General features: G+C 45.6%; 1 protein-coding gene across 1 annotated transcript in view; it reads right to left on the bottom strand.

Moving 5' to 3' along the window:
* The window catches only part of MAEA (macrophage erythroblast attacher, E3 ubiquitin ligase), a 56,817-nt gene extending 44,012 nt beyond the window's left edge, over window positions 1–12,805 (bottom strand). Inside the window, exons 1-2 of the mRNA XM_063457660.1 lie at window positions 12,489–12,805; window positions 335–517 (exon numbers count right to left, since the gene is read on the bottom strand). Coding sequence (XP_063313730.1) covers window positions 335–517; window positions 12,489–12,557 — 252 coding nt within the window. The 5' untranslated portion in view covers window positions 12,558–12,805. The remainder of the gene's footprint in view (window positions 1–334; window positions 518–12,488) is intronic.
* Window positions 12,806–25,730: the final 12,925 nt, after the last annotated feature.

The following is a 25,730-nucleotide window of genomic DNA, read 5'->3' as shown; positions in this document are numbered from 1 at the left end:
AAAATATTTTGAACAATTGGAGCAAGAGGCTGTAACTTAAACATAAGGGGTCTGAATACTCTGTACATTAAAGGGACAGTCTATGCACCAAATTACACTGTGCATTAAAAAGGACAGTCTATGCACCAAAATCACTCCATCTTAATGAAGTTATTTTGATGCGTAGATTTAATATTTTGCCCGAAAACAGTGAGGTTTCTGAGCAATGGCACTTTTTTTTTTGGCCAACTGCTGCTATCCTGAATTGAAATAGATTCAATAACTGATTCTATTTCTACACAATCAAAGTATATTTCCAAACATGATGGGTAACAAACATTTAATGATGGCTTACTTTTCTTTTGAGAACACTTAGTTTTTCAACGACGCCATCAAGCAGGCTGACAACAGAGTCTACAGCAGGACAACTACTCAGAGTCTTCTCTAGTTCAGCCACCACCATGGTAACGTGACTTGTCTCTCGGTCAATGTTCTTCTGTGCAGCCCGAAAGCGCTTATTGAGTGCCTCATAAGGAACCTAAACAAAAAAAAAATACATTTAAAATCAAATGTGAAAAGGATTTCTCTTGAGGAAGTAAAATCTACTGCTACAGCCCTTTTTTTAATACACAAATTGCATTCTAAAATGATAATGCCCAAACAATTCTTGAAAAAAACTAAAACCAAAAAAAAGTCTAAGAGGCAGTAGGGTTCTTACAGATTTATTTCCATTCATGTGTAGTCATGTTCACATATGAAAACAATATGCAATAACCAGTTTTTGTTGTGTCCCCCCCCCCCCATTAGAAAGAATTAAAAAGTAAGAATTAAAAAGTACCACGAGAGTCCGCCGGCATTGGTCCCACCCCTGATCCGCCTCTTTGGCTGACATAATCAGAATTCATAAACTCAGCCAATCCAATGCTTGGCTAAGATCGCCAAGGAGGCAGGGTGAGTGCGGGGACAAAAACCAGCCAGGCCAATCAGCATCTATTATTATTTATTTATTATTTATTATTGCCATTTATATAGCGCCAACAGATTCCGTAGCGCTTTACAATATTATGAGAGGGGGATTTAACTATAAATAGGACAGTTACAAATAAACTTACAGGAACAATAGGTTGAAGAGGACCCTGCTCAAACGAGCTTACATATCTACTCATAGAGACGCATGTAATCAATGCATCCCTATGAGGAAAGTTCTCTGTCTCCATGCAGAGCGTGGAGACGCTGAATGACAGTGCTTAACCTTTTTACACCCTGCTGGGCTGTCAATCAGACAACCCGTCTTGTTACTTCCTGGTTTGGTTAGCACGGTAGAGCACTCAAGAGGCAGCAATTGCCCAGAGCACCTCATTGAGCTGCATTGAAAAGTCTGTGATTGGACAGGCACAGAAAGTCTGGGCGGGGTTAGAGCGGAGGACTTGTAAAAGCTGCAGACAAGAGATCTACAGCTGTTGCAAGCTGTTTTTAGATAAACCCCCAATGAAAACCACATCATTAATTGCATGTTTGTTTTCATTAGTGGTATATCTATTAAAAATTTTATTTGAGTTTTTTTTTTATTTGGGCAGTGTCCCTTAATGCCACTTTCAGCAAAGTCTAATACAAAAAAATTGATGATGAGTTAACTTGAAACAGAGCTCATCATCCACGGATTACGGATATGAACTAAATAACAGGAAAAAAAAAAAGAAATAAAAGAAAAACTCCAAGCGTGAGAATCCAGTTATGAGTAGCCAGAACAGCTTATCGCCACTAAAACATTTGAAAGCATTTAATTACTATACTTGCAACAAAAGAAACACTTTCCTTCTACTTAATAAGATTAAATCATTTACCTTGTACATAAATGTTAACTATCAAACGTTGTGCCACTTAATAGGGGTCAAAGAACAGAAGAAAACAAACAGTTTGCATTAGAAACTCCTTACATGCTATTCTAAACCAGGCAAGCATGGGAAAAAGGCCTGCAGATCGAGTTAAACAGAACACAAACAGTTTAAAAGTATTCTCATACGAATGAAAGAAGGAATGTATGAATACACACAAGATCAGTAAAGCCACAAACTATTCCATGATCATTTTAAAGAATCACTCCAATAACCATAACCACTACAGACCCCCCGGCGATCGCCATTATTTAGTAGACATGCCCCCTACTCGCAATATAGTGAGTATGAGCATCAGGGAGGTTTTAATCTCGCTTATGCTAATATGGGGGTCATATTGACCTCTATTGAATTAGGGGGACATGGGAGGAGGGTTAGAAAGTAGTGAGAAGCGCACTTTCGGTCTTCGTTCGTTTGTTTGAAATTTCTATTTATTTATCTTTCTGATGGATGCATGAATAGCCGAAATTCCAATGCAAATTTCGGACAATAGCGAATGCCCAAGTGTACAACTGGGCATGCGCGGGAATGTCACAGTGCTAGCTAGTGTAGGCAGATGACGTGTCCCACAGGGCATTCATCAACACTAAGATGGCAGCGTCTAGGACCTAGGTCTGGGCAAAAAAAAAGCTTTAAAAAAAAAAAAAAAAAAAAAAAAAGGGTAAAATGGGGGGGACTAGGGGCCTTTGGGGGTAACTATAGGGACAATAAAATGTAGTGGAGTCAGGAGAGGGATTTAAAAACAAAATAAATGCGGCCATGACAGGGCCGCTTTAAATAGCCTTACAAAATGTTAAAATGTATTTTTATGTGTGTACCGTTCCTTAATCTTTATTATAAAAAAAAAAAAAAAAAGCGCGGCAAATGCAGGACTGCACTAATTTTCTGAGCACACTCAGCTGATGTTTGCAGCCAAAGAGCATGTTCCTGTATGACCCTGCTTACTTCTGTAGAGCCAACCAGAGTCTCTTAAAAGGAGAACATTGGGAGCAGGAGTTCAGTTTTTCTTTAAAATGTATATTAAAAAGTTAGCAACTGACTTCACAATCCACTTTGAAGAAACAAATATTAGATTAAATTTATCAGTGGTCCTTTCCAGGTTATGATCTAACGTACTAAAATTGTGGCAATCACTGTGGATACCAGCAAGCACTTTTACATTTTTGTTCCACTCTTTAAAACAAAAATACTTTGCTAAGTCTCACACAGTGTTTGTGTTTCTCCTCTTCTCTCTATACCAACTGTCAAGTGACAGATCTTAAAACAAATAGCACTGAGGCTAATATGGAGAAGCTCAGTTTTAGTATAACGGTAAAATCAGGGGTACGGATTTCTACATTCCATTTTGGTTTTCAGACCTCACAAAGACATTTATTAAATACACAGAATAAGTAAATATAATGTTACATATCCTGCAAAGTAATTGTTCACCTGTAGTGCTGACAGATCCCATTGTACAGCGCTACGGAATTTGCTGGTGCTATATAAATAATACTTAGTCGATGACTAAGATTCTGTTCTGTAGTGCCAGCAAGATCCCGAGACGTTACATTTGAACTAGAGCTGTAGCTGCGTCATAAGATATGCCTCTGAGTATTACTCCCCACGCTCCAGCATTCTGCAACTCTGCCAAATAACGCTTTATTCTGCTTCAATGTTGAGGCCTTTTTTTTGCCTCCACCCCATCCTAAGCAGGAACGTCTGTCAGCTCTCCTGAGCTAAGCTTGCTGTCTGAAAGTGATCAGCTGATGCTGTGGTAATTATAGTGCTTAGTGTCCCTTTAACTATAGAAAATACAGGCTACTAGGCTGCAAAACAAATCCAAAATTATATGTTTAATATTCAGGAAATTAAACTGCAGCAGTACTAAAACACAAACAAGAAAGGAACGCTAGTCACTGAACTGAAGAAATTGTTAACACATGAATCATTTTGGCATTTGATCATAATGAATTCCAAAGCTTTCCAAATTCTGGAGAGAACATATCCAGAAATGACCTGTAGGCCTGTCCAACTTAGCAAAAACTAAACATGACTGAGTCGGTCTGTAGCCCTTTTATGTAGGTAAAAATACTGTTTATTTCTTAAACTGTGTTAATAGCAGTTAAAGTGTCACAGTGAACCCACTGAAGTCAGGGCCTGCACCCTCTTATAAGTATGTTTTAATCCACGCCCAACATTTGGGCCCTTAGAAAGGGTGACAATGGGACATATAGAATTTGTGGTACCTATGCCTTACGCACATGGAACCTGTCGTGACAAGTATATGTAAATGTATGCGTTACAAATATACAGAGATGGAAATATATGTTGAAAAGTTCAAAGAAGACAGAAGGAGAAGGAAAATTATTCAAGAGTGAGAGAGAACGCACTGAGGGGGGTAAAAAAGGCAAGGGATCAAACATAAACAAAACCACAGAGATTCTGTGAATGTCTAAGGGAAATGACTATTTCCCACGTTTCAATTGCCATCGATGACAACGAGCACATGCTATGAATTCCATGCACTGTCTCATCTCACCCCGCGGTCACTTGAAACCACCTCCAGGGACATCATACATGCTCTTCGTCCTGCAGCCAGGCCAACCCCAAATACTAGCGTCCTCTGTGTAATACCCAAAGGGCCAGTGCAGGGCACAAGATCATTGAGACTTGAGGCCACACAGTTATTCAAGAACTAGCACAGTCCTGGTCTACCAAACACCCTATCATGCAGAATTTGTGCCTTCAGATATCTCCTGCTATTTTAACCCACAGAAGAACTATGTGACCACAATCCCACTATACTAGTGGTCTGAGGATGCAATTACCCCCTTGCCCTACTTACCAACCTTCAATTAATGTTGCAAGTTGTTGCCATGGTTACTGGAATTTTCCTTTAACTACATACAAAATAAACTAAGTGTTAAAAAAATTGTTTTCCTTAAAAAGCAGCTGAGTACTATGCATAATAATACAGAGATAACAAATAACTGTTAACCCTTTGCAGGGACTTTGTTTTAGTGCAGGCAGATCAATTCATCTATAGTCTATTCACAAGTCAGAAATGCTTTCACGTGATAAACCACTTGAATTGAAGCTGTCAAACTGGCTGCTTCCACAAAAACAAGTAACAAAGCCTCCCTTTCACTCCATATTTTGTGGATTTTTTCCAAGCAAACAGCACATGCAAGCAATCCTATCTGGTTAGCTCACTTTCCATTTATTTCAAAGAACCACTCCTGGTACCTACACTTTACATAAATTGTGTTATGTTACAGTCAGGGGAGGAGTCCTCAGAATCTCTGCACACCTGGCTTTAGTAGGGTGTGAATTCAATTAAGCTTCTAATTAGTTTTTGTTTTTGTTTTTTTTGTTTTTTACAAAAATGCATTAAATCACTTCTTAGTAAATATACCCACAATGAAAACATATACACATTTAATTATGCACCTCCCCCCCACTGGGTGTTTACCTAAAACACTTGCAAAAAACGCAGATATCTTATCTGCAGCTTTTGCAAGCCCTCCTCTTTTAATCTAGCCCAGACATTCAGAGGTTGTCCAATCACAGACTTCCCAATGCAGCTTAATGAGAAGTCTTTGCAAGGCAGGTGCTCTGGGCAATTGCTGCCTATTGAGTTTAGCTCCACTAACATAACCAATCCAGGAAGTAACAGGACCGATTGTCTGATTGACAGCCAGGGCGTGGAACAATCTGCACTTTTTGTAAAATAAAAAAAATACAAAATCACTCTTCACTCATAAACCACTTCAGCTTGCTAAAGTACTTTAGTGTGTTGAGTGTTCATTTAAATCGGAATTCCCATATAGTTGTGTACAGCTAAAATTGATGCCATGTTATTTAGTTTAAAGGGTGTGTGAATATTAATTTAGCAGACTCTCTCGCTCCTCAGAATTAAGGGCTGGAGCACACCTATTCCAAAACAGATGGCACAGGATAACCAAAAGTATGAAGAAGTTGACAGTTGGAGAATATAAATGTCACTGGGCAGAAAGTAGCATGCATGTCTCCTGGATACTTTTCATTTAATGTCATGTAATGGAAAAGAAAAGTTGCAGTTCACAAAACAAATGTTATGTAGACTCATGTTTGTGTTAAAAAATGGTGATCTCAAACTGAGCACAAGCTGAATCTCCGGTTAAGTTTACACTCCCATACAAGAACTCTTTTGCTCAACCTTTATTATAATATTAATAATAATAATAATAATAATAATAATAATAAATAAATATAAAGAAAAGGTAGCTGCACTACAGTAAATGTATAGGTGATCGGGTCCTCTGTCTGGAGATAAACCGCAGCTTTCATCATCCTGAACGGAGTGAGAATTAAACAGTTTAACAGTATGCCTACCACTAGTTCAGGGTCTGCCACCAGGGGTTTGCCACTCTGCAATACATACAGAAGAGAGCATACACACAGCCCAAGACATCAGCCTGACAAAAATGGCTTCCAAGACAAGCATGCAAGTGTGATGCAGTCTTTCCTTGATGAGTGGATGTGGGCACCTAGCGGATGAAGTGCCAGGAGCGTAAAATGAATGGGAACAGCATCACGTAAGAATTACTCACCAATGCTGCATCCCCGGGTTTACCACACCCCTAGCGGCAATGTCACCATCGGAGGTCTTTGCAAAATATGCAGACCCCATAAGGTGACAGAGACACTTTAAGGACCAATTATGGTCTATGACTATCATAACAAATTGCTCTTTAACCCCTTAATGACACAACTTCTGGAATAAAAGGGAATCATGACGGAATATATCCGTCGTCTGTCCTTAAGGGGTTAAAGAACCTATTCTGAAAATGAATGATCCAGTCAATTCACAACTCAGTTGAGCTCCAAATACAAAATAAGTAGGGTATTCCATAGTGGCATATGGTTTTTAGACACCTTATTATGATGACTGCAAAGAGCCATTTTTGACCCTTGATGTTGGGTGTTGAAGGACCTCTTTCAGCACAATAACAACCTTACGTTATTGTATAATGGACATTGCCAAGTGTACACTGCACTCACGCTCAAGTGCAAGAGTGCCTTTTAAAAGGAACACTCAAAGCTGAAGCATCTTAAGTGTTTGATGTGTGAAGAGTATGTCCTATTTTTTTCCTCTTTTCATTTTATAAAGTTTTGTGACGCTGAACTAAAGAGGCAGACAAATGCCCAGAGCCACTGACTTGCTAAGATTTCTCAATGAGTTGTAATATAGCTCAATAAGAAGTTTGTGATTGGACAGTCACAGAATGTCTGTGCTGGGGAAGAAGGGAATGGCGTGCAGAACTTGCAGATACACGATTTGCAGCAACTGCAAGCCAAGATTTCATATACTTGGAAATCATGCAAAACAAAATTACATGCATATTTACTTTGGGAGTATATCTGCTAAACTGATATACATATATATATATATATATACACACATACACAATTGTTATTTATTATTTCTATGGAGTGTTCCTTTAACAACCAAGCGATAAAATTCTATTGTTGGACCTACAAGAAAGTCCCCTAAAGCTATCAGACAGCTGGAGTTTTCAGCTCCAATCTAGTTGTGTTCATTTTATCCAAGCGGTGTGTGTGGGGGGGTGAGCACACTTTACATCTTAAACTGAGCCCTCTGACACAGAGCTAAGACACAGACAGCCCTGCACACATTCTTTGCCAACTACAGCTCAAATGTAAACCATGCTGTATACAGACTGATAGCAGCCTCAGCCAATTAAAGGGACACTATAGGCACCCAGACCACATAATCTCATGTCTGGGTGTAGTGTCCTTGTCCCCTTAGCCCTGCAATCTAAAACACTGCAGCTTCAGAGAAATTGCAATGTTTACATTGCAGGGTTAAAACTGCCTCTAGTCGGCCTTCCTGACTTTTCATGGAGTTTAACTCCATGAAACTATGCTGTTCGTCCTCACGCTTTGCATGAGAATGTCCAGTGTCATTTCAATCTCCACAGGAATGTATTAGGGTAAAGTGAGTCCGACCCAGCACCAAGGTACATCAGTGTTGGAATATGGTAAGTGTTCTAAAATGTAACCCTTTCATGACTGGGGAAGCGAGGGGATTTGGAGGCAGAGGGACACTATCGTTTTCAGAAGTTCAGCTTTGTATTCCTAACACCATAGTGGTCAATTAATAGGGCAGTTCCTCTCACCCTGTGTGATGAGATTAATTGCTACTTGATGTTTGACTATGCATCCCATAAACCCCTGTGGGAGAGGAGTTTAAGATACGAGGTCAGACCCTACAGAACAAAGTCAGTGGCTCCTCCTGATCTCCAATTTGTCTATTTTGAGGCGTTTAGATTAAAGTAGAAAAAAAAAAAAAAATACTGGAATGCGTGGAAAACCACAAATTGAGCTACAAAAAGTGGCACTCAGTTAGTAAACAAATGCTTACATGACAATACAGACATTTAATTGCTGCTAATGGTACTTATTATAATGTAATAGTATCTATAGTAAACAAAGAAATGGATGGTGTATATATATATATATATATATATATATATATATATAAAAATAATACCTGCATACTAACCAGATAAATGAATAAAACTTTATTCACCAAACAATAACTAATGGGAAATTGAAATGCCATGCAAGCTGTGGGGATGCCACGTTTAAGGAATTTTTATAAATCAGCTATTCTGAAATAAATTATGTCTAATTACAAAATAGGAAAGGAAACAAATAGCAGTGGACCAACTTGAAGCGGTTGTGGCATGTTATTTGCTGTACCTAAAACGGACACATACAGTACACTTTAGCCCCCCCCCCCCCCCCCCCCCCCCCCCCCCCCCCCCCCCCCCATATCTCCTTTTGCCCTAACATTTGGACATGCATGGTCAGTACTCCATTATTTCCTTCTTACTGATACACCATCAGTATTCAAAGAATTAAGAGTTCATCATCTGTGTGGGAGGGGTGTGTATACTGTGCCGTACAAGCTCTGCAATGCTGAAGAGGTGGTTTTGCTAAATGTCATAAGGGATAAAGAGCCCTTTCCACCTAAATTCCCTTACACTACTGCTTGCTGTGCTCTCATGATCTGCAGGTACACAGATGAGGATCAGGGGTATTTTCTCAATGATTGCTAACCTTTGACACACCAGCTGTTGTGAACTACATGTTCTATGGCTAACTGAGCATCATGGCAATAGGAAAGCACAACAGCCAAAGGTTAGTAAACAATATTTAGGGTTACCATATCCACCATGTTTTCAGGGACACATGAAAAGGGTTGCCCTGTAGTATTTAGAATTCAGATTAAGATGAACAAAATAAAGTAATGAGGCAATCCTACAGAATATATATTTCACATACTGTAGGGCATCCCTTTTCATGCATTTTTATAAAAGACAAAATTATGTGTTCCTGGAAACATGGTGGATCTGTTAACCCTAATTATTGCAGCCAGAAAGAGACAACAACTCCCCCTGCACCCAAAAGCATCTCATAGGGAGTAAGGTTACCCAGATAATAAAATATAACACCGCACACCCCAAAGTGATGGCTTCTACATAGGAAGATGTAGGTGCACTAGACTCTGTGCTATACTAGCATATACCCTCAATGAGTGTCTCCTACAGGCAGATGTAGGGGTGACAATGAAATGGGCCCTGAGCTATGTTATCATCCCCCCCAAATGTGAGAGGTGTCTCCTCTGCCCCCCCCCAAATGTAAGAGGTGTCTCCTCTGCCGCCCCCCCCCCCCCCCCGTGAGAGGTGTCTCCTCTGCCCCCCCCTGTGAGAGGTGTCTCCTCGCCCCACCCCATGTGAGAGGTGTCTCCTCGCCCCACCCCATGTGAGAGGTGTCTCCTCCCCCCACCCCATGTGAGAGGTGTCTCCTCCCCCCACCCCATGTGAGAGGTGTCTCCTCCCCCCACCCCATGTGAGAGGTGTCTCCTCCCCCCACCCCATGTGAGAGGTGTCTCCTCCCCCCACCCCATGTGAGAGGTGTCTCCTCCCCCCACCCCATGTGAGAGGTGTCTCCTCCCCCCACCCCATGTGAGAGGTGTCTCCTCCCCCCACCCCATGTGAGAGGTGTCTCCTCCCCCCACCCCATGTGAGAGGTGTCTCCTCCCCCCACCCCATGTGAGAGGTGTCTCCTCCCCCCACCCCATGTGAGAGGTGTCTCCTCCCCCCACCCCATGTGAGAGGTGTCTCCTCCCCCCACCCCATGTGAGAGGTGTCTCCTCCCCCCCCAAATGTGAGAGGTGTCTCCTCCCCCCACCCCATGTGAGAGGTGTCTCCTCCCCCCACCCCATGTGAGAGGTGTCTCCTCCCCCCACCCCATGTGAGAGGTGTCTCCTCCCCCCCCCAAATGTGAGAGGTGTCTCCTCCCCCCCCCCAATGTGAGAGGTGTCTCCTCCCCCCCCCCAATGTGAGAGGTGTCTCCTCCCCCCCCCCAAATGTGAGAGGTGTCTCCTCCCCCCCCCCCAAATGTGAGAGGTGTCTCCTCCCCCCCCCAAATGTGAGAGGTGTCTCCTCCCCCCCCAAATGTGAGAGGTGTCTCCTCCCCCCCCCAAATGTGAGAGGTGTCTCCTCCCCCCCCCAAATGTGAGAGATGTCTCCTCCCCCCCCCAAATGTGAGAGGTGTCTCCTCCCCCCCCAAATGTGAGAGGTGTCTCCTCCCCCCCCAAATGTGAGAGGTGTCTCCTCCCCCCCCAAAATGTGAGAGGTGTCTCCTCCCCCCCCAAATGTGAGAGGTGTCTCCTCCCCCCCAAATGTGAGAGGTGTCTCCTCCCCCCCCCAAATGTGAGAGGTGTCTCCTCCCCCCCCCAAATGTGAGAGGTGTCTCCTCCCCCCCCCCAAATGTGAGAGGTGTCTCCTCCCCCCCCCAAATGTGAGAGGTGTCTCCTCCCCCCCCCAAATGTGAGAGGTGTCTCCTCCCCCCCCCAAATGTGAGAGGTGTCTCCTCCCCCCCCCAAATGTGAGAGGTGTCTCCTCCCCCCCCCAAATGTGAGAGGTGTCTCCTCCCCCCCCCAAATGTGAGAGGTGTCTCCTCCCCCCCCCAAAAATGTGAGAGGTGTCTCCTCCCCCCCCAAATGTGAGAGGTGTCTCCTCCCCCCCAAATGTGAGAGGTGTCTCCTCCCCCCCCAAATGTGAGAGGTGTCTCCTCCCCCCCAAATGTGAGAGGTGTCTCCTCCCCCCCCAAATGTGAGAGGTGTCTCCTCCCCCCCCAAATGTGAGAGGTGTCTCCTCCCCCCCCCCAAATGTGAAAGGTGTCTCCTCCCCCCCCAAATGTGAAAGGTGTCTCCTCCCCCCCAAAATGTGAAAGGTGTCTCCTCCCCCCCAAAATGTGAAAGGTGTCTCCTCCCCCCCAAAATGTGAAAGGTGTCTCCTCCCCCCCCAAATGTGAAAGGTGTCTCCTCCCCCCCCCAAATGTGAAAGGTGTCTCCTCCCCCCCCCAAATGTGAAAGGTGTCTCCTCCCCCCCAAATGTGAAAGGTGTCTCCTCCCCCCCCATGTGAAAGGTGTCTCCTCCCCCCCCCATGTGAAAGGTGTCTCCTCCCCCCCCATGTGAAAGGTGTCTCCTCCCCCCTCCCAATGTGAAAGGTGTCTCCTCCCCCCCCCAATGTGAAAGGTGTCTCCTCCCCCCCCCCAATGTGAAAGGTGTCTCTTCCCCCCCCCCCAATGTGAAAGGTGTCTCTTCCCCCCCCCCAATGTGAAAGGTGTCTCTTCCCCCCCCCAATGTGAAAGGTGTCTCTTTCCCCCCCCCCAATGTGAAAGGTGTCTCTTCCCCCCCCCCAATGTGAAAGGTGTCTCCTCCCCCCCCCCAAATGTGAAAGGTGTCTCCTCCCCTCCCCCAAATGTGAAAGGTGTCTCCTCCCCTCCCCCAAATGTGAGAGGTGTCTCCTCCTCCCCCCCCCAAATGTGAAAGGTGTCTCCTCCCCTCCCCCAAATGTGAAAGGTGTCTCCTCCCCCCCCCCAAATGTGAAAGGTGTCTCCTCCTCCCCTCCCCCAAATGTGAGAGGTGTCTCCTCCCCTCCCCCAAATGTGAGAGGTGTCTCCTCCCCTCCCCCAAATGTGAGAGGTGTCTCCTCCCCTCCCCCAAATGTGAGAGGTGTCTCCTCCCCTCCCCCAAATGTGAGAGGTGTCTCCTCCTCCCCCCCCCAAATGTGAAAGGTGTCTCCTCCCCTCCCCCAAATGTGAGAGATGTCTCCTCCCCCCCCTCCCCCAAATGTGAGAGATGTCTCCTCCCCCCCTCAAATGTGAGAGATGTCTCCTCCCCCCCCTCCCCCAAATGTGAGAGGTGTCTCCTCCCCCCCTCCCCCAAATGTGAGAGGTGTCTCCTCCCCCCTCCCCCAATGTAAGAGGTGTCCCCTATTATTAACACAGAGCTCTGTCTTGTCCCACAGTTGGCTGTAGGGGTGACATTACAATGTGAGCTGACTCCATACAGCCTGATAGAGGTGGGGTGTCACTATCATACAGCCTGGGCTGATCCTCCTCCCAAACCCCACACACCCTCCTAATGGGGGGGGAGGGGGGTGTCAGAGCAATGCACCCTGTGATGTCAGCCAATACAGCCCTTTCCTGAGTGGCCCCGAGGGGCCCAGGCTGGGTGTCAGGGGGCTGGGAGCACGCACAGTGTGACACACCTTTAAAGTTGGGTACTCCTGAACCTTCAGAGCCATTGAGAGCTGAGCAGCTGATTCCTGGACCGCCATCTTGGATTGGGAGGGGGGAGGGGCCGAGCACACTGAGCTACATGCCCACACTCCGGAGCATCATGGGTAATCAGTGGGCAGCTAGAAATCACAATGCCAAGGAGATAAACCGGGCCAGGCGATCAGACAGCACAGACCGGGGACCGGCGCCGGACTCAGCTCAGAGCTCAGCTCACTAGAGCGGACTGACAACTAGTGCACTGTCTGCACACTGGGCTCAGCCCCACGGCAAGCCACGCCCCCCGCAGCCTGGACTGGCGTATGGGCTCAGCCAATGGGAATGGGACACTCCGAGACGCTGACCAATCAGCTGGGCCAGCTGCTGCGAGACGCGCACTTAGAACATTAGTGAGGCTGGAAGGAAAGTGGGAGGGGAAGACAAAGGAGTGTGACGGCCAATCGGGTGGGCGAGCTCGCTGTACAGGAATTTCAGACAGCCAATGAACGGATTCCACAATGAAAGTTCCCGCCTACTGTGCTTGGCCAGCTAGTTTGGGAGCTCTAGTCAGTCTGAATGATGTACAGTCACATCAGCCAGTAGGAAGCGGATAACTGTTTTAGCAAGGTCTGACTAAACCAATCAGGAGCTGCTAAACGGCAAGGAGGCGGGAGCATGTAGGGTTGGAGGTGTAGCTTGAACTGACAGTGACAGTGACTGCCAATCATTCTCACAATAGAGGGTGTCAGACTGGGTGCTGGGTGCCACACACCAAAAATACCCTAATAGAGGGGTAACACATCCCAAATATACCCTAATAGAGGGGTAACATCCCAAATATACCCTAATAGAGGGGTAATACATACCAAATATACCCTAATGGAGGGGTAATACATCCCAAATATACCCTAATAGAGGGGTAACACATATCCCAAATATACCCTAATAGACGGGTAACACATCCCAAATATACCCTAATAGAGGGGTAACGCATATCCCAAATATACCCTAATAGAGGGGTAACACATCCCAAATATACCCTAATAGACGGGTAACACATCCCAAATATACCCTAATAGACGGGTAACACATCCCAAATATACCCTAATAGAGGGGTAATACATCCCAAATATACCCTAATAGAGGGGTAACACATATCCCAAATATACCCTAATAGAGGGGTAACACATCCCAAATATACCCTAATGGAGGGGTAATACATCCCAAATATACCCTAATAGAGGGGTAACATATCCCAAATATACCCTAATAGACGGGTAACACATCCCAAATATACCCTAATAGAGGGGTAACACATATCCCAAATATACCCTAATAGAGGGGTAACACATCCCAAATATACCCTAATAGAGGGGTAACACATCCCAAATATACCCTAATAGACGGTTAACACATCCCAAATATACCCTAATAGACGGGTAACACATCCCTAATATACCCTAATATAAGGGTAACACATCCCAAATATACCCTAATAGAGGGGTAACACATCCCAAATATACCCTAATAGAGGGGTAACATCCCAAATATACCCTAATAGAGGGGTAACACATATCCCACATATACCCTAATAGAGGGTTAACACAGCCCAAATATACCCTAATAGAGGGGTAACACATCCCAAATGTACCCTAATAGACGGGTAACACATCCCAAATATACCCTAATAGAGGGGTAACACATCCCAAATATACCCTAATAGAGGGGTAACACATATCCCAAATATACCCTAATAGAGGGGTAACACATATCCCAAATATACCCTAATAGAGGGGTAACACATCCCAAATATACCCTAATAGAGGGGTAACACATCCCAAATATACCCTAATAGAGGGGTAACACATCCCAAATATACCCTAATAGACGGGTAACACATCCCAAATATACCCTAATAGACGGGTAACACATCCCAAATATACCCTAATAGAGGGGTAATACATCCCAAATATACCCTAATAGAGGGGTAACACATATCCCAAATATACCCTAATAGAGGGGTAACACATCCCAAATATACCCTAATGGAGGGGTAATACATCCCAAATATACCCTAATAGAGGGGTAACATATCCCAAATATACCCTAATAGACGGGTAACACATCCCAAATATACCCTAATAGAGGGGTAACACATATCCCAAATATACCCTAATAGAGGGGTAACACATATCCCAAATATACCCTAATAGAGGGGTAACACATCCCAAATATACCCTAATAGACGGTTAACACATCCCAAATATACCCTAATAGACGGGTAACACATCCCTAATATACCCTAATATAAGGGTAACACATCCCAAATATACCCTAATATAAGGGTAACACATCCCAAATATACCCTAATAGAGGGGTAAGACATCCCAAATATACCCTAATAGAGGGGTAACATCCCAAATATACCCTAATAGAGGGGTAACACATATCCCACATATACCCTAATAGAGGGTTAACACAGCCCAAATATACCCTAATAGAGGGGTAACACATCCCAAATGTACCCTAATAGACGGGTAACACATCCCAAATATACCCTAATAGAGGGGTAACACATCCCAAATATACCCTAATAGAGGGGTAACACATATCCCAAATATACCCTAATAGAGGGGTAACACATCCCAAATATACCCTAATAGAGGGGTAACACATCCCAAATATACCCTAATAGAGGGGTAACACATCCCAAATATACCCTAATAGAGGGGTAACACATCCCAAATATACCCTAATAGAGGGGTAACACATCCCAAATATACCCTAATAGAGGGGTAACACATCCCAAATATACCCTAATAGAGGGGTAACACATCCCAAATATACCCTAATAGAGGGGTAACACATCCCAAATATACCCTAATAGAGGGGTAACACATGTCCTAAATATACCCTAATAGAGGGGTAACACATCCCAAATATACCCTAATAGAGGGGTAACACATATCCCAAATATACCCTAATAGAGGGGTAACACATCCCAAATATACCCTAATAGACGGGTAACACATATCCCAAATATACCCTAATAGAGGGGTAACACATATCCCAAATATACCCTAATAGAGGGGTAACACATATCCTAAATATACCCTAATAGAGGGGTAACACATCCCAAATATACCCTAATAGAGGGGTAACACATATCCCAAATATACCCTAATAGAGGGGTAACACATCCCAAATATACCATAATAGAGGGTGTCATACACCAAATATACCCTAATAGAGGGTGTCACACCCCAAATATACCCTAATAGAGTGTGTCACACCCCAAATATACTCTATTAGAAGGTGTCACACCCCAAATATACTCTAATAGAGGGTGTCATAAACCAAATATACTTTAATAGAAAGTACTATACGCCAAATATACCCTAATAGAGGGTGTCAAACACCAAATATAACCTAATAGAGGGTGCCATACCCCAAATATATTTTATTAGAGGGTGTCATAAACCAAATATACCCTGACAGAAGGTATTATACCAAACATATAACTTAATTGAGGGTATTACACCTCAAATATACCCTAATAGAGGGTGTCATACCCCACATATACCCTAATAGAGAGTATTTTATGCCAAATATAGACTAATAGAGGGTGTCATAACCCAAATATACCCTAATAGAAAGTATTATACACCAAATATACCCTAATAGAGGGTGTCATACACCAAATATACCCTAATAGAGGGTGCCACAAACCAAATATACCTTAATAGAGGGTATCATACACCAAATATACCCTAATAGAGGGTGTCCTACACCAATTATACCCTAATAGAGGGTATCACACACCAAATATACCCTAGTAGAGGGGTAACTCCTATCCCAAACATACCCTAATAGAGGGTGTCAGAAACCAAATGTACCCTAACAGAGGGTGTCAGAAACCAAATATACCCTAATAGAGGGTGTCATAAACCAAATGTACCCTAATAGAGGGTGTCACACCCAAAATATACACTAATAGATGGTGTCATACACCAAATATACCATAATAGAGGGTTTCATACACCAAATATACGATAATAGAGGGTGTCATACACCAAATATATCCTAATAGAGGGTGTCATAAACCAAGTATACCCTAATAGAGTGAGTCATACACCAAATGTACCCTAATAGAGGGTGTCACACCCAAAATATACACTAATAGATGGTGTCATGCACCAAATATACCATAATAGAGGGTTTCATACACCAAATATATCCTAATAGAGGGTGTATTAAACCAAGTATACCCTAATAGAGTGAGTCATACACCAAATGTACCCTAATAGAGGGTGTCACACCCAAAATATACACTAATAGATGGTGTCATGCACCAAATATACCATAATAGAGGGTTTCATACACCAAATATACCATAAGAGAGGATGTCATACACCAAATATATCCTAATAGAGGGTGTCATACACCAAAAATACCCTAATAGAGGGGCAACACACCAAATATATCCTAATAGAGGGTAACACATATCCCAAATATACCCTAATAGAGGGGTAACTCCTATCCCAAAAAATATTATTGGAAAACTCTGAAGTTCACCTGTTTCCCGACCTGTCCCCAGCCACGCTATCATTCAGGAGAGCGTTGAAACCCCTTACAAGACAGCTACAAACGGCTCACATGAGGTACCGCTGGTGCTTTCCCACGGGCCTACAGGTTGCAACTCCCAACGGCCCATTTATGGTCCTAGGAGAAGAAGATGTCCAGGCGCTGCAAAGAGAGCTACACCTTTCGCCGGAAACTCTGACATGGCCGAACCCGCTTAACTTTTACACCTTCACTCCCAGATCGCAGGACACGGGCCCCCGCCCTCAGAGACTTTGACCCCCTCGTACACAAACGACCAGACCGGTGGGGACACCCAACTGAAGCCCGCTCCATCCCTGAGAAGTTACATCCTCGGAACCGCCACTTTGACATCACTAGCAAATTGTGAACTGTGTTACTCTCAGTGGAACACCCCCAGCGCTCCGCCGCCATTGTGAACATTGACATTCCTTTTGCCACAGCAAGTATTATTGGAGCTGAGGCTCACATCTGGGCATGTGGGGAAATTTAGGTTTTGATGGGACCGCCCTGGGGGTAGGAAGGGGTCCTGAACCCACACTTTCATAGAGGGGGTGGGGGACTCATGCAGGGCCTAGGCCCGGAAGGTAAACAAAAGGAGTAATATACCCCACAGCCCCATTGTCAGGCCCCCTCACTCTGACACTCAAGGGCCCGCTGTCTTAATTGAGATTGGTACACAAGGCTGGGGTGGGAAGGGAAATATAGCACGGGGAATGGAGGGGGGAGGGCGACAGAAGCCTGGGAGGGGGGAGGGACGCGGCACAGTAGGCCAGACGACCTGCACGCTTCAGCCGCATGGGAGAGGGGGGAGGGGGGAACTGTTGATATGTTTTGTGTTATGGCTGCTAAAACTGCTAACGTTATTATTGTTATTACATGGTGAGGTTGACATATATGCTGAATTTCGTATAGATTATGCCGTAAGTCGGGGAGACGGTGGATCCTAATTGGGTGGAGCCCCGAGAGGTCACAGTGGTCTGTGACGACCGTTTTGAGAGCGCACTTGGCCCCCTGGGCCCTGCTCACTTGGGATTCCCGGAACTCCTTCGACTGCCCTACTGGAGCGACAAGAATCAGGTGAGTGGTCTCCCTCCGCCCACTAACGGTCGGGGGGGTTCCAGCCCCCCGACGCTCTTTTCCGACACCGCTGGTTACAGCAAAGCTGAACAGACTCGAAGACTGTGACTCACGACCCCTGACCTTTTTCCTCCCCACCTGCCCTACACCTTCCTATACCCCCCCTATCCTACTCTACCGCTTGCCCGCCGGACGGACAAGTTAGCACTACTGCACGACTGACAGAAGAGCCCCGGTCATGTCCATTGCCCCGGCCCCCATCACGATTCTATCCCTCAACGCTAGAGGCCTTAAAAAACCCGAGAAACGGTCGGGAGCTGTGAGGGAATTTCTCTCCCGTAAGGCATCGATAGTGTTTGTGCAAGAGACACATTTCAGGGAGGGGTCACGGCCCACATTGACAAACCAGCACTATCCTGTAGGATACTATAGTGATTTTCAGGGTGGGAAGTCCAGAGGAACAGCGATCCTCCTCCACAAACACATCCCGTTCACAGAAAAGGGGGTACAAACCGACCCAGAGGGTCGATATATCTTTTTAAAGGGGGAGATAGCAGGCACACTTTACACCTTCGCTAATATCTACGCCCCAAACCGCAGACAATACAGTTTCCTGGCTCGGATACTACGCTCCCTTCAGCACTTCGCGGAGGGGGAGCTGGTACTAGGGGGCGACCTGAACGTAGCTCTAGACCCTAAATGGGACTCCTCCTCGGGACGCTCACACGTCCCTACCCAACATATCGCAGCTATCCGGGCCCTATTGGCGAGGGAGAGACTCGTAGACTGCTGGAGAGCACTGCACCCTGACGAAAGGGACTATACCTTTTACTCTCACCCGCATAATTCCTACACCCGCATCGACTACCTCTTCCTCTCACAATACCACCTACCGCTGGTACTCCGGGCTGACCAGGGCACCGCGACGTGGTCGGACCACGCACCGGTGTCGGTCACCCTGGAGTCTCCCCTATTCAGACCCAAGGTCTCCAAGTGGAGGCTGAACGAAGCCCTACTTGCCATACCAGAGCTGACTGCAGACATAGACGCCACACTATGCGACTATTTCACACACAACGGCGACCAGACGTCCCCCACCATACGATGGGAAGCACACAAAAGTGTTATTAGGGGACATTTCATACAAAAGGGCGCCCTCCTGAAAAGACAGAGGGAGGCGCGTATGGCTACACTACTGGCAGACATACACCACCTCGACGCCCTCAACAAACACCTCCAACTCCCCACACACCAGGCGACGCTGTTAGGGCTGAGGAGGGAACTGACCACACTCATACATTCCCAACACCATAGGGCAGTTCTAAGACATAAGGCATTCTTCCATGTTAACGGTAACAAGAGTGGGAAGCTCCTAGCACGCATGCTCAACAAACGAAGACGGGACACATACATAGACCGCATCCGGGACAAGGGAGGGAACCTCCACAGACACCCTATTAAGATACAGGAGATCATTCGGTCATACTATGCAGAACTATACTCCCTGACACGACCGCACACAGGCACACACGCCCTCAGACTCCACGATTCTATAGACGAATACCTTTCGGCCCATACACTCCCCACCCTAACGACAGGCGTGACTGACCGACTGGAAGAACCCATCACCTTGGAGGAACTTGCGCTCGCGATCAAAAACTCCAAATCAGGGAGGAGCCCAGGCCCCGACGGTCTACCACTAAAATATTACAGGAGATACGCAGACATACTATACTCCCCATTGATAGACATGTTTAACGCGATCAGAGAGGGACACGAACTTCCCGGACAGGCACTAACGGCACACATCACTATCATACCCAAAGAGGGGAAGGATCGGGAGCATTGTGGGGGCTACCGACCCATATCCCTCATCAATACAGACCTTAAACTCCTGGCAAAGATCCTCGCAACCAGACTCCAAACACACGTGCCCAGCCTGGTCCACGCAGACCAGGTTGGGTTTGTGATGGGCCGGGAAGCTAGGGACAATACTATCAGGGCCCTAACGCTTATGCATAGGAAAACCGAGGCTGACACGGGCCTTCTCCTACTCTCCACGGACGCGGAGAAGGCCTTCGATAGGGTCAATTGGGAATACATGTTCCGGACACTGGCACATATGGGTATGGGGCCACATCTCCTGGGCTGGATAAGAGCCCTGTACTCCAGACCATCAGCACATGTGCTGGTCAACGGGGCGCTAACGGACCCGTTCCCTATACATAATGGCACGCGTCAGGGATGTTTCCCTGCTTTCCCCTTTCCCCGCTGCTTTTTGTCCTAGCCCTGGAGCCATTCCTGAACACCATCAGACACCACCCTGACATCACCGGCCTTCACACGGGGGACACGCACCACAAAATAGCCGCCTACGCGGATGACCTACTATTTTTCCTCACACACCCAGAGGTCTCCCTACCCAACCTAGTGCAGGCCTTCCGAACATTCGGACTCCTTTCAGGGCTGAAAATTAACTTCTCGAAATCATATATTCTAAATATTAGTGTACCCGCAATTCGCGCAGATCAGCTGCGCAGGAGTTACAAATTTCAATGGGCCTCGGACAAGATACGCTACCTGGGCACCTGGTTGACAGTGAGCGTAACCAACCTGTATGCGACAAACTTTACCCCATTACTGACCCAATTTCGAAAAGAGATGAGGGAGTGGGCCTTCCCCCACATATCCTGGTTGGGTAGGGTGCAAGTGGTGAAGATTAATTTTTTGCCGCGACTACTCTACCTCTTCCAGGCCCTGCCTATCCTGATCCCAACATCCTTCTTCACGACACTCCGGGGAGCACTGGGGTCCTATGTATGGAACGGGAAGAGACCCAGACTGAAACACTCACTGCTCACACGACCCAAAGACAAAGGAGGACTAGCCCTTCCAGACTTCCCACTATACTACAAAGCATGTCACCTACAACGCGTAGTCGAATGGTCAAAACTAGGGGTACACAAGCTGTGGAAATCCGCAGAGGAACACGCAGCTGGCGTCCCCGCCGCCTTACTCCCGTGGCTCCCCGTCGGAGGATCAGGAAGGGAAACTCGATACTCACCCTACACAAAAGCGACTCTGACGGTATGGAGGAGCAGTATGGGGCGTCATGCTCTCAGTACACACCCTTCCCCTCTACTACCTCTCACCCACAACCCTGACTTCCAACCGGGCCTGGACCCGAAAGCCTTACGAACCTTGGTAGACGACTCCCTACCCCGACTAAGACATGTCTGCTCCAACCGGGGACTGAAAGACCTGACAGAATTGTGTGGGGTGACCTCTCAGTCCTTCCTGACGCGCTTTCGCTATGAACAGGTACGCAACTACATAAGACTTCTCCCACAGGGGCAGGCTCTCGGCAGGGATCTCACAGCCTTTGAGAGACTGTGCTCAGTCCCTGACCCTCTATCACATGGAATTTCACACCTATACTCCCTTCTCCAAGCGCAAACCCCAGTAGAAACGCCTAATTTTATGGGAAAGTGGGAGGAATCCCTAAATAAGACGTTCAGCGCCCCAGAATGGGAAAAGATGTGTAACATCATTCACCACTGCTCCATTTTTAGTAAGAGTCAGGAGACAGCTTATAAACTGCTCACACGATGGTATCATACACCTGCTACAGCGCATCACATACACACTCAAGACTCCCGCCTATGCTGGAGATGTGAAAAGGAGATAGGCACACTCATACATATTTGGTGGAATTGTGAACTGATACAGCCTTTCTGGCACACTATCCATCAAATCATAGCCCGCTTCTCAGATAATCCACCACCACTTGAACCACCCCCACATCCAAATATAAAAAGACACTCACGATCCGGATCATCAACGTAGCAAAACAAATAATCCCTCAGTTCTGGAAGAAAAAAATGGCCCCATCCATATCCCAGTGGTTTGTCCAAATGGAGGACCTCAGAGCTATTGAGGAACTTACCATGCACGCGGCTGGGCCGCAAAAACAACAACAGACCTACCTACACATATGGACGCAGTGGATACTGACGACTACGAAACCAGAATTTCAGACTATGCTGACGGGCCATATGACCGAGGTCCCACGACCGACAAACACAGAGACAGCAGACTAACCCTATCCCCCCTTCCCTACCTGACCCCTACCCCCTTATCCCTGACTCACTTACCTCGCACCGACTAGAGAGATGAAGACCCGCAACCCAGAGCAAGCGGGCACACTAGGCTGAGTAACCAAGAGCAATAGGCACTGGTGGCCAATGTATATAACTCTGCCCATCAGCCTAACCAACCTACACATCCGAAGACCTGGTCGGTAACCGAGCACATAGTGCTCATTACGTTTCTGTGTAACACCAGATCTAACTCATGATAGCTACAGACCTAGTCGGATAAAATGTTGCTTGAAGCCTTAAAGAGATATGTAGACTACTGACGAGGACCTGCGAGTCTTGAGATTCATAGGGCCTGCGAGCCCACAAGAATGTGTTTTTGTTTTCTTGTTTTCTCCTGGATGGACATACGTTGTGTCCTGAATCTTAGTCGTGACTAAATATACAGTACTCATTACGACCCTATGTAACACCAGATTTAACTTATTGTAAAACAGCCATTGCCTGATAACATGGTTACGTGAAGCGTAGTGGAGATATCATGATTATTGACGAGGACCTGCGAGTCCGCTGCTCCATGGGGCCTGCGCGCCCACAAGATTGTGTTTGTGCTTTATTGTTTTCACATGGTTGGACACACGTTGTGTCCTGAATACTGACTATAATCGTATATGGAGACTTGCACGTCTCGGAATGACCCTTTATCCTCGAAATAAAAATTATATTTACAAAAAAAAAAAAAATAATATTAATGCCTTCATAAATTAAATAAATTTTATGTTCTGGAATAATGTTTTCCATTTTCAATATGATTTTTGTTTTACAGACATATGGTAGGGGATAATGGTATATTGGGACTGTACATAACACGGAACTAAGATGTAGTTATTTCATCTAGAATTTGAAGTAGACATAGAGAATCCTATAAGTAGGACTTCATTTTATTTGGCTGAAAGTTGGAGTACGGTGTCCAAATACCAAATATTCAGATAGATTGGAAAGAGGAGAATTCATACCAGACTCGATTGGGCTCCCTGGTGGAGATTTTTCCTTCTTGTGCATATTAGGGAAAAAAATCTAAAACAGGAATCTTGGGATAGAGAACTTTTAGATATGACAATTCTTGTTTGTTAAGCCTATTTAATCTTTTTCAAGATAGCGAGTCAATGTTTCTTTAATATTAATGGCTGCTTTGATCTTGGCCTCTCTTCCATTAGAAGACACATTTTATGTTTTTGCTGTATTTTCTCCAATTTTGGAGTAGTTGATTTTATATATATTTTTAACCCCTTAAGGACCAAACTTCTGGAATAAAAGGGAATCATGACATGTCACACATGTCATGTGTCCTTAAGGGGTTAAAGCACTATGTTTTAAGGCACGTGACTCTCTGTTGCGGTGCGTGTCACATGACTCTGATTTTGCTCATAATGCAATCTAATGGTTTTAAAAAATAATTAACAAATTCAGCAGTCAGTGTGTGTACTCAGCAGTCTGTGTGGGTGTATTCAACAATCTGTGTGTGTATTCAGCAATCTGTGTGTGTATTCAGCAGTCTCTGTCAATGTATTCAGCAGTCTGTATGTGTGTGCATTCAACGTTTTGTGTTTGTGTATTTAGCAGTCTGTGTGTACTCAGCAGTCTATGTGTATGTATGTATGGCATTTGTTGGAGGTACCAATAAATATAAACTTAATTTTATCAATAATTAAAATCTTAGCTCACGACCACCTTGTGAATTTGCATACGCCCACCCAGAATTCAAATGTGACATTTTTGTAGGAAAAGCAAGTCTAATTGCTTGACTGGTTTGTGCAGATCTGTGTTTAACAATTTTCTGACTATTCACAGAACATATGACATGCCAGCCACAATCTCTCACTTTTATGCTTTTAAATATTTATTTTTGAATAATGTCACGTTCTTGCTCAAAAGTTATGGACTGCAATGGGTACTTGTTTTGCCCCTATATATCTGTCTCTAGCTAGGATGTCAGGAGACGTCTAACATCTGATTTTTGGATTATTGGACACAGTTACTAACTAAACATGTGATTCAAAACTTTCCTGCTAAGGAATTGGCGAGATTAAAATAAATCCTACTGCCAAATAGAGAGCCATGTTTTGAAAATGAAAAAACATTTTCAATGTATAGGATTTACAAACCATAATTTTTGTAGGACTCTTAAAAAGGAAAATTATTCGAGTAGTTTGTAATATTCTGTGCATGCAGTATGTACTATACATATAAAATGATAATGCTATCATACTAGAACAAACAAACAAACAAACAAACAAAATCATAGGTAGGTCTTGTGGGGTCACCCTCTTAGCGGGGACTTTGCTGATCAACGTTCTGTTAAGTAAACGTTCTGCGGAGTCTCGCAATGTGGCTCCAGTCACCGGGTTATACTGGGTTTTCCTCCGGCCCCAGGACCGGTCCCTCTCTGGGTCTGCGGTAAGGTTGCGGCTATGAGACCATGGGTCAATCCGGTTGTCGAATCAGCGAAAAAAAGAAAAGAAAAATGAAGAAGTAAAATAATGGTGACTTAACTTGTTGGCAGTCCTTTCAGTCTGGGACCCTATCGCCTTCTCAGGGTCTCAAGTGCCTGTTGGGTGCCGGTTTGCCCGAAGTGCCTTGAAGGCCGTGGAGGACGAGGTGGTGGGGCCTGCCGGCCGAAATGGTCGAATGTTCGCTATGTCCCATGTGTGTGGGGTCTGTGGTCTTTGGGCTGGGGTTGTGGGTTTTTGTTGCGGTGACAGGCCCATCGCGGTTAGTACTGATTCTATTTCTGTGGGGTCGGTCACCCGGGTTGTTGCGCCCCCGTGCATGATGATTAGGCTTCTGGGGGATGCCCAGCGGTATTGTATTGCGTTCTGGCGGATTATGGCAGTCAGGGGTTTGAGGAGGCCTCTCCATATCAGAATGGGTCTGGACAGGTCTCTGAAGAAGGACAGATTAGCTGTTTCGAAGGGGTAAGTAACCTTCCCTCTTACCGCTGCCATGAGGGTCAGCTGGGCCGATCTTGTCTGCAGTTGCAGGATAACATCCCTCGGGGTGTCCGCTGGGAGTCTGGTCGCTCTCGGGATGCGGTATATGCCGTCTATTTCGATTGTTTTCGCCTGTTGTGGTGGGAGTAGGGAGGTGAGGAGTCTCCCGATGAATTGTGGCAGATTGTCTTGGGCCACGGACTCAGGGATCCCCTGGATCTTTATATTCCTGCTTCTAGTTCGGTCCTCCACCTCGTCCACGCGGGTGGCGAGTAGGGCCTGGCTACGGTGTAGCTCTGCGTTTTGGGCCTCTAGTTGCGTGCATCTGGCGGCAAGGTCTTGTGTCGCTTCCTCCGTGCTTTTGACCCGGCCTTCCACGGCCTGTATCTCTTCCCTCAGTACCGCCACGTCCGCTGCAAACAGTGTGCGGATATTACAGAGGAGGGCTTTTATGTCTCCCTTTGTA

Source organism: Pelobates fuscus, chromosome 6 (assembly GCF_036172605.1).
Source record: "Pelobates fuscus isolate aPelFus1 chromosome 6, aPelFus1.pri, whole genome shotgun sequence".
Lineage (NCBI taxonomy): Eukaryota > Metazoa > Chordata > Amphibia > Anura > Pelobatidae > Pelobates > Pelobates fuscus.
This window is presented reverse-complemented; position numbering and strand designations above follow the sequence as displayed.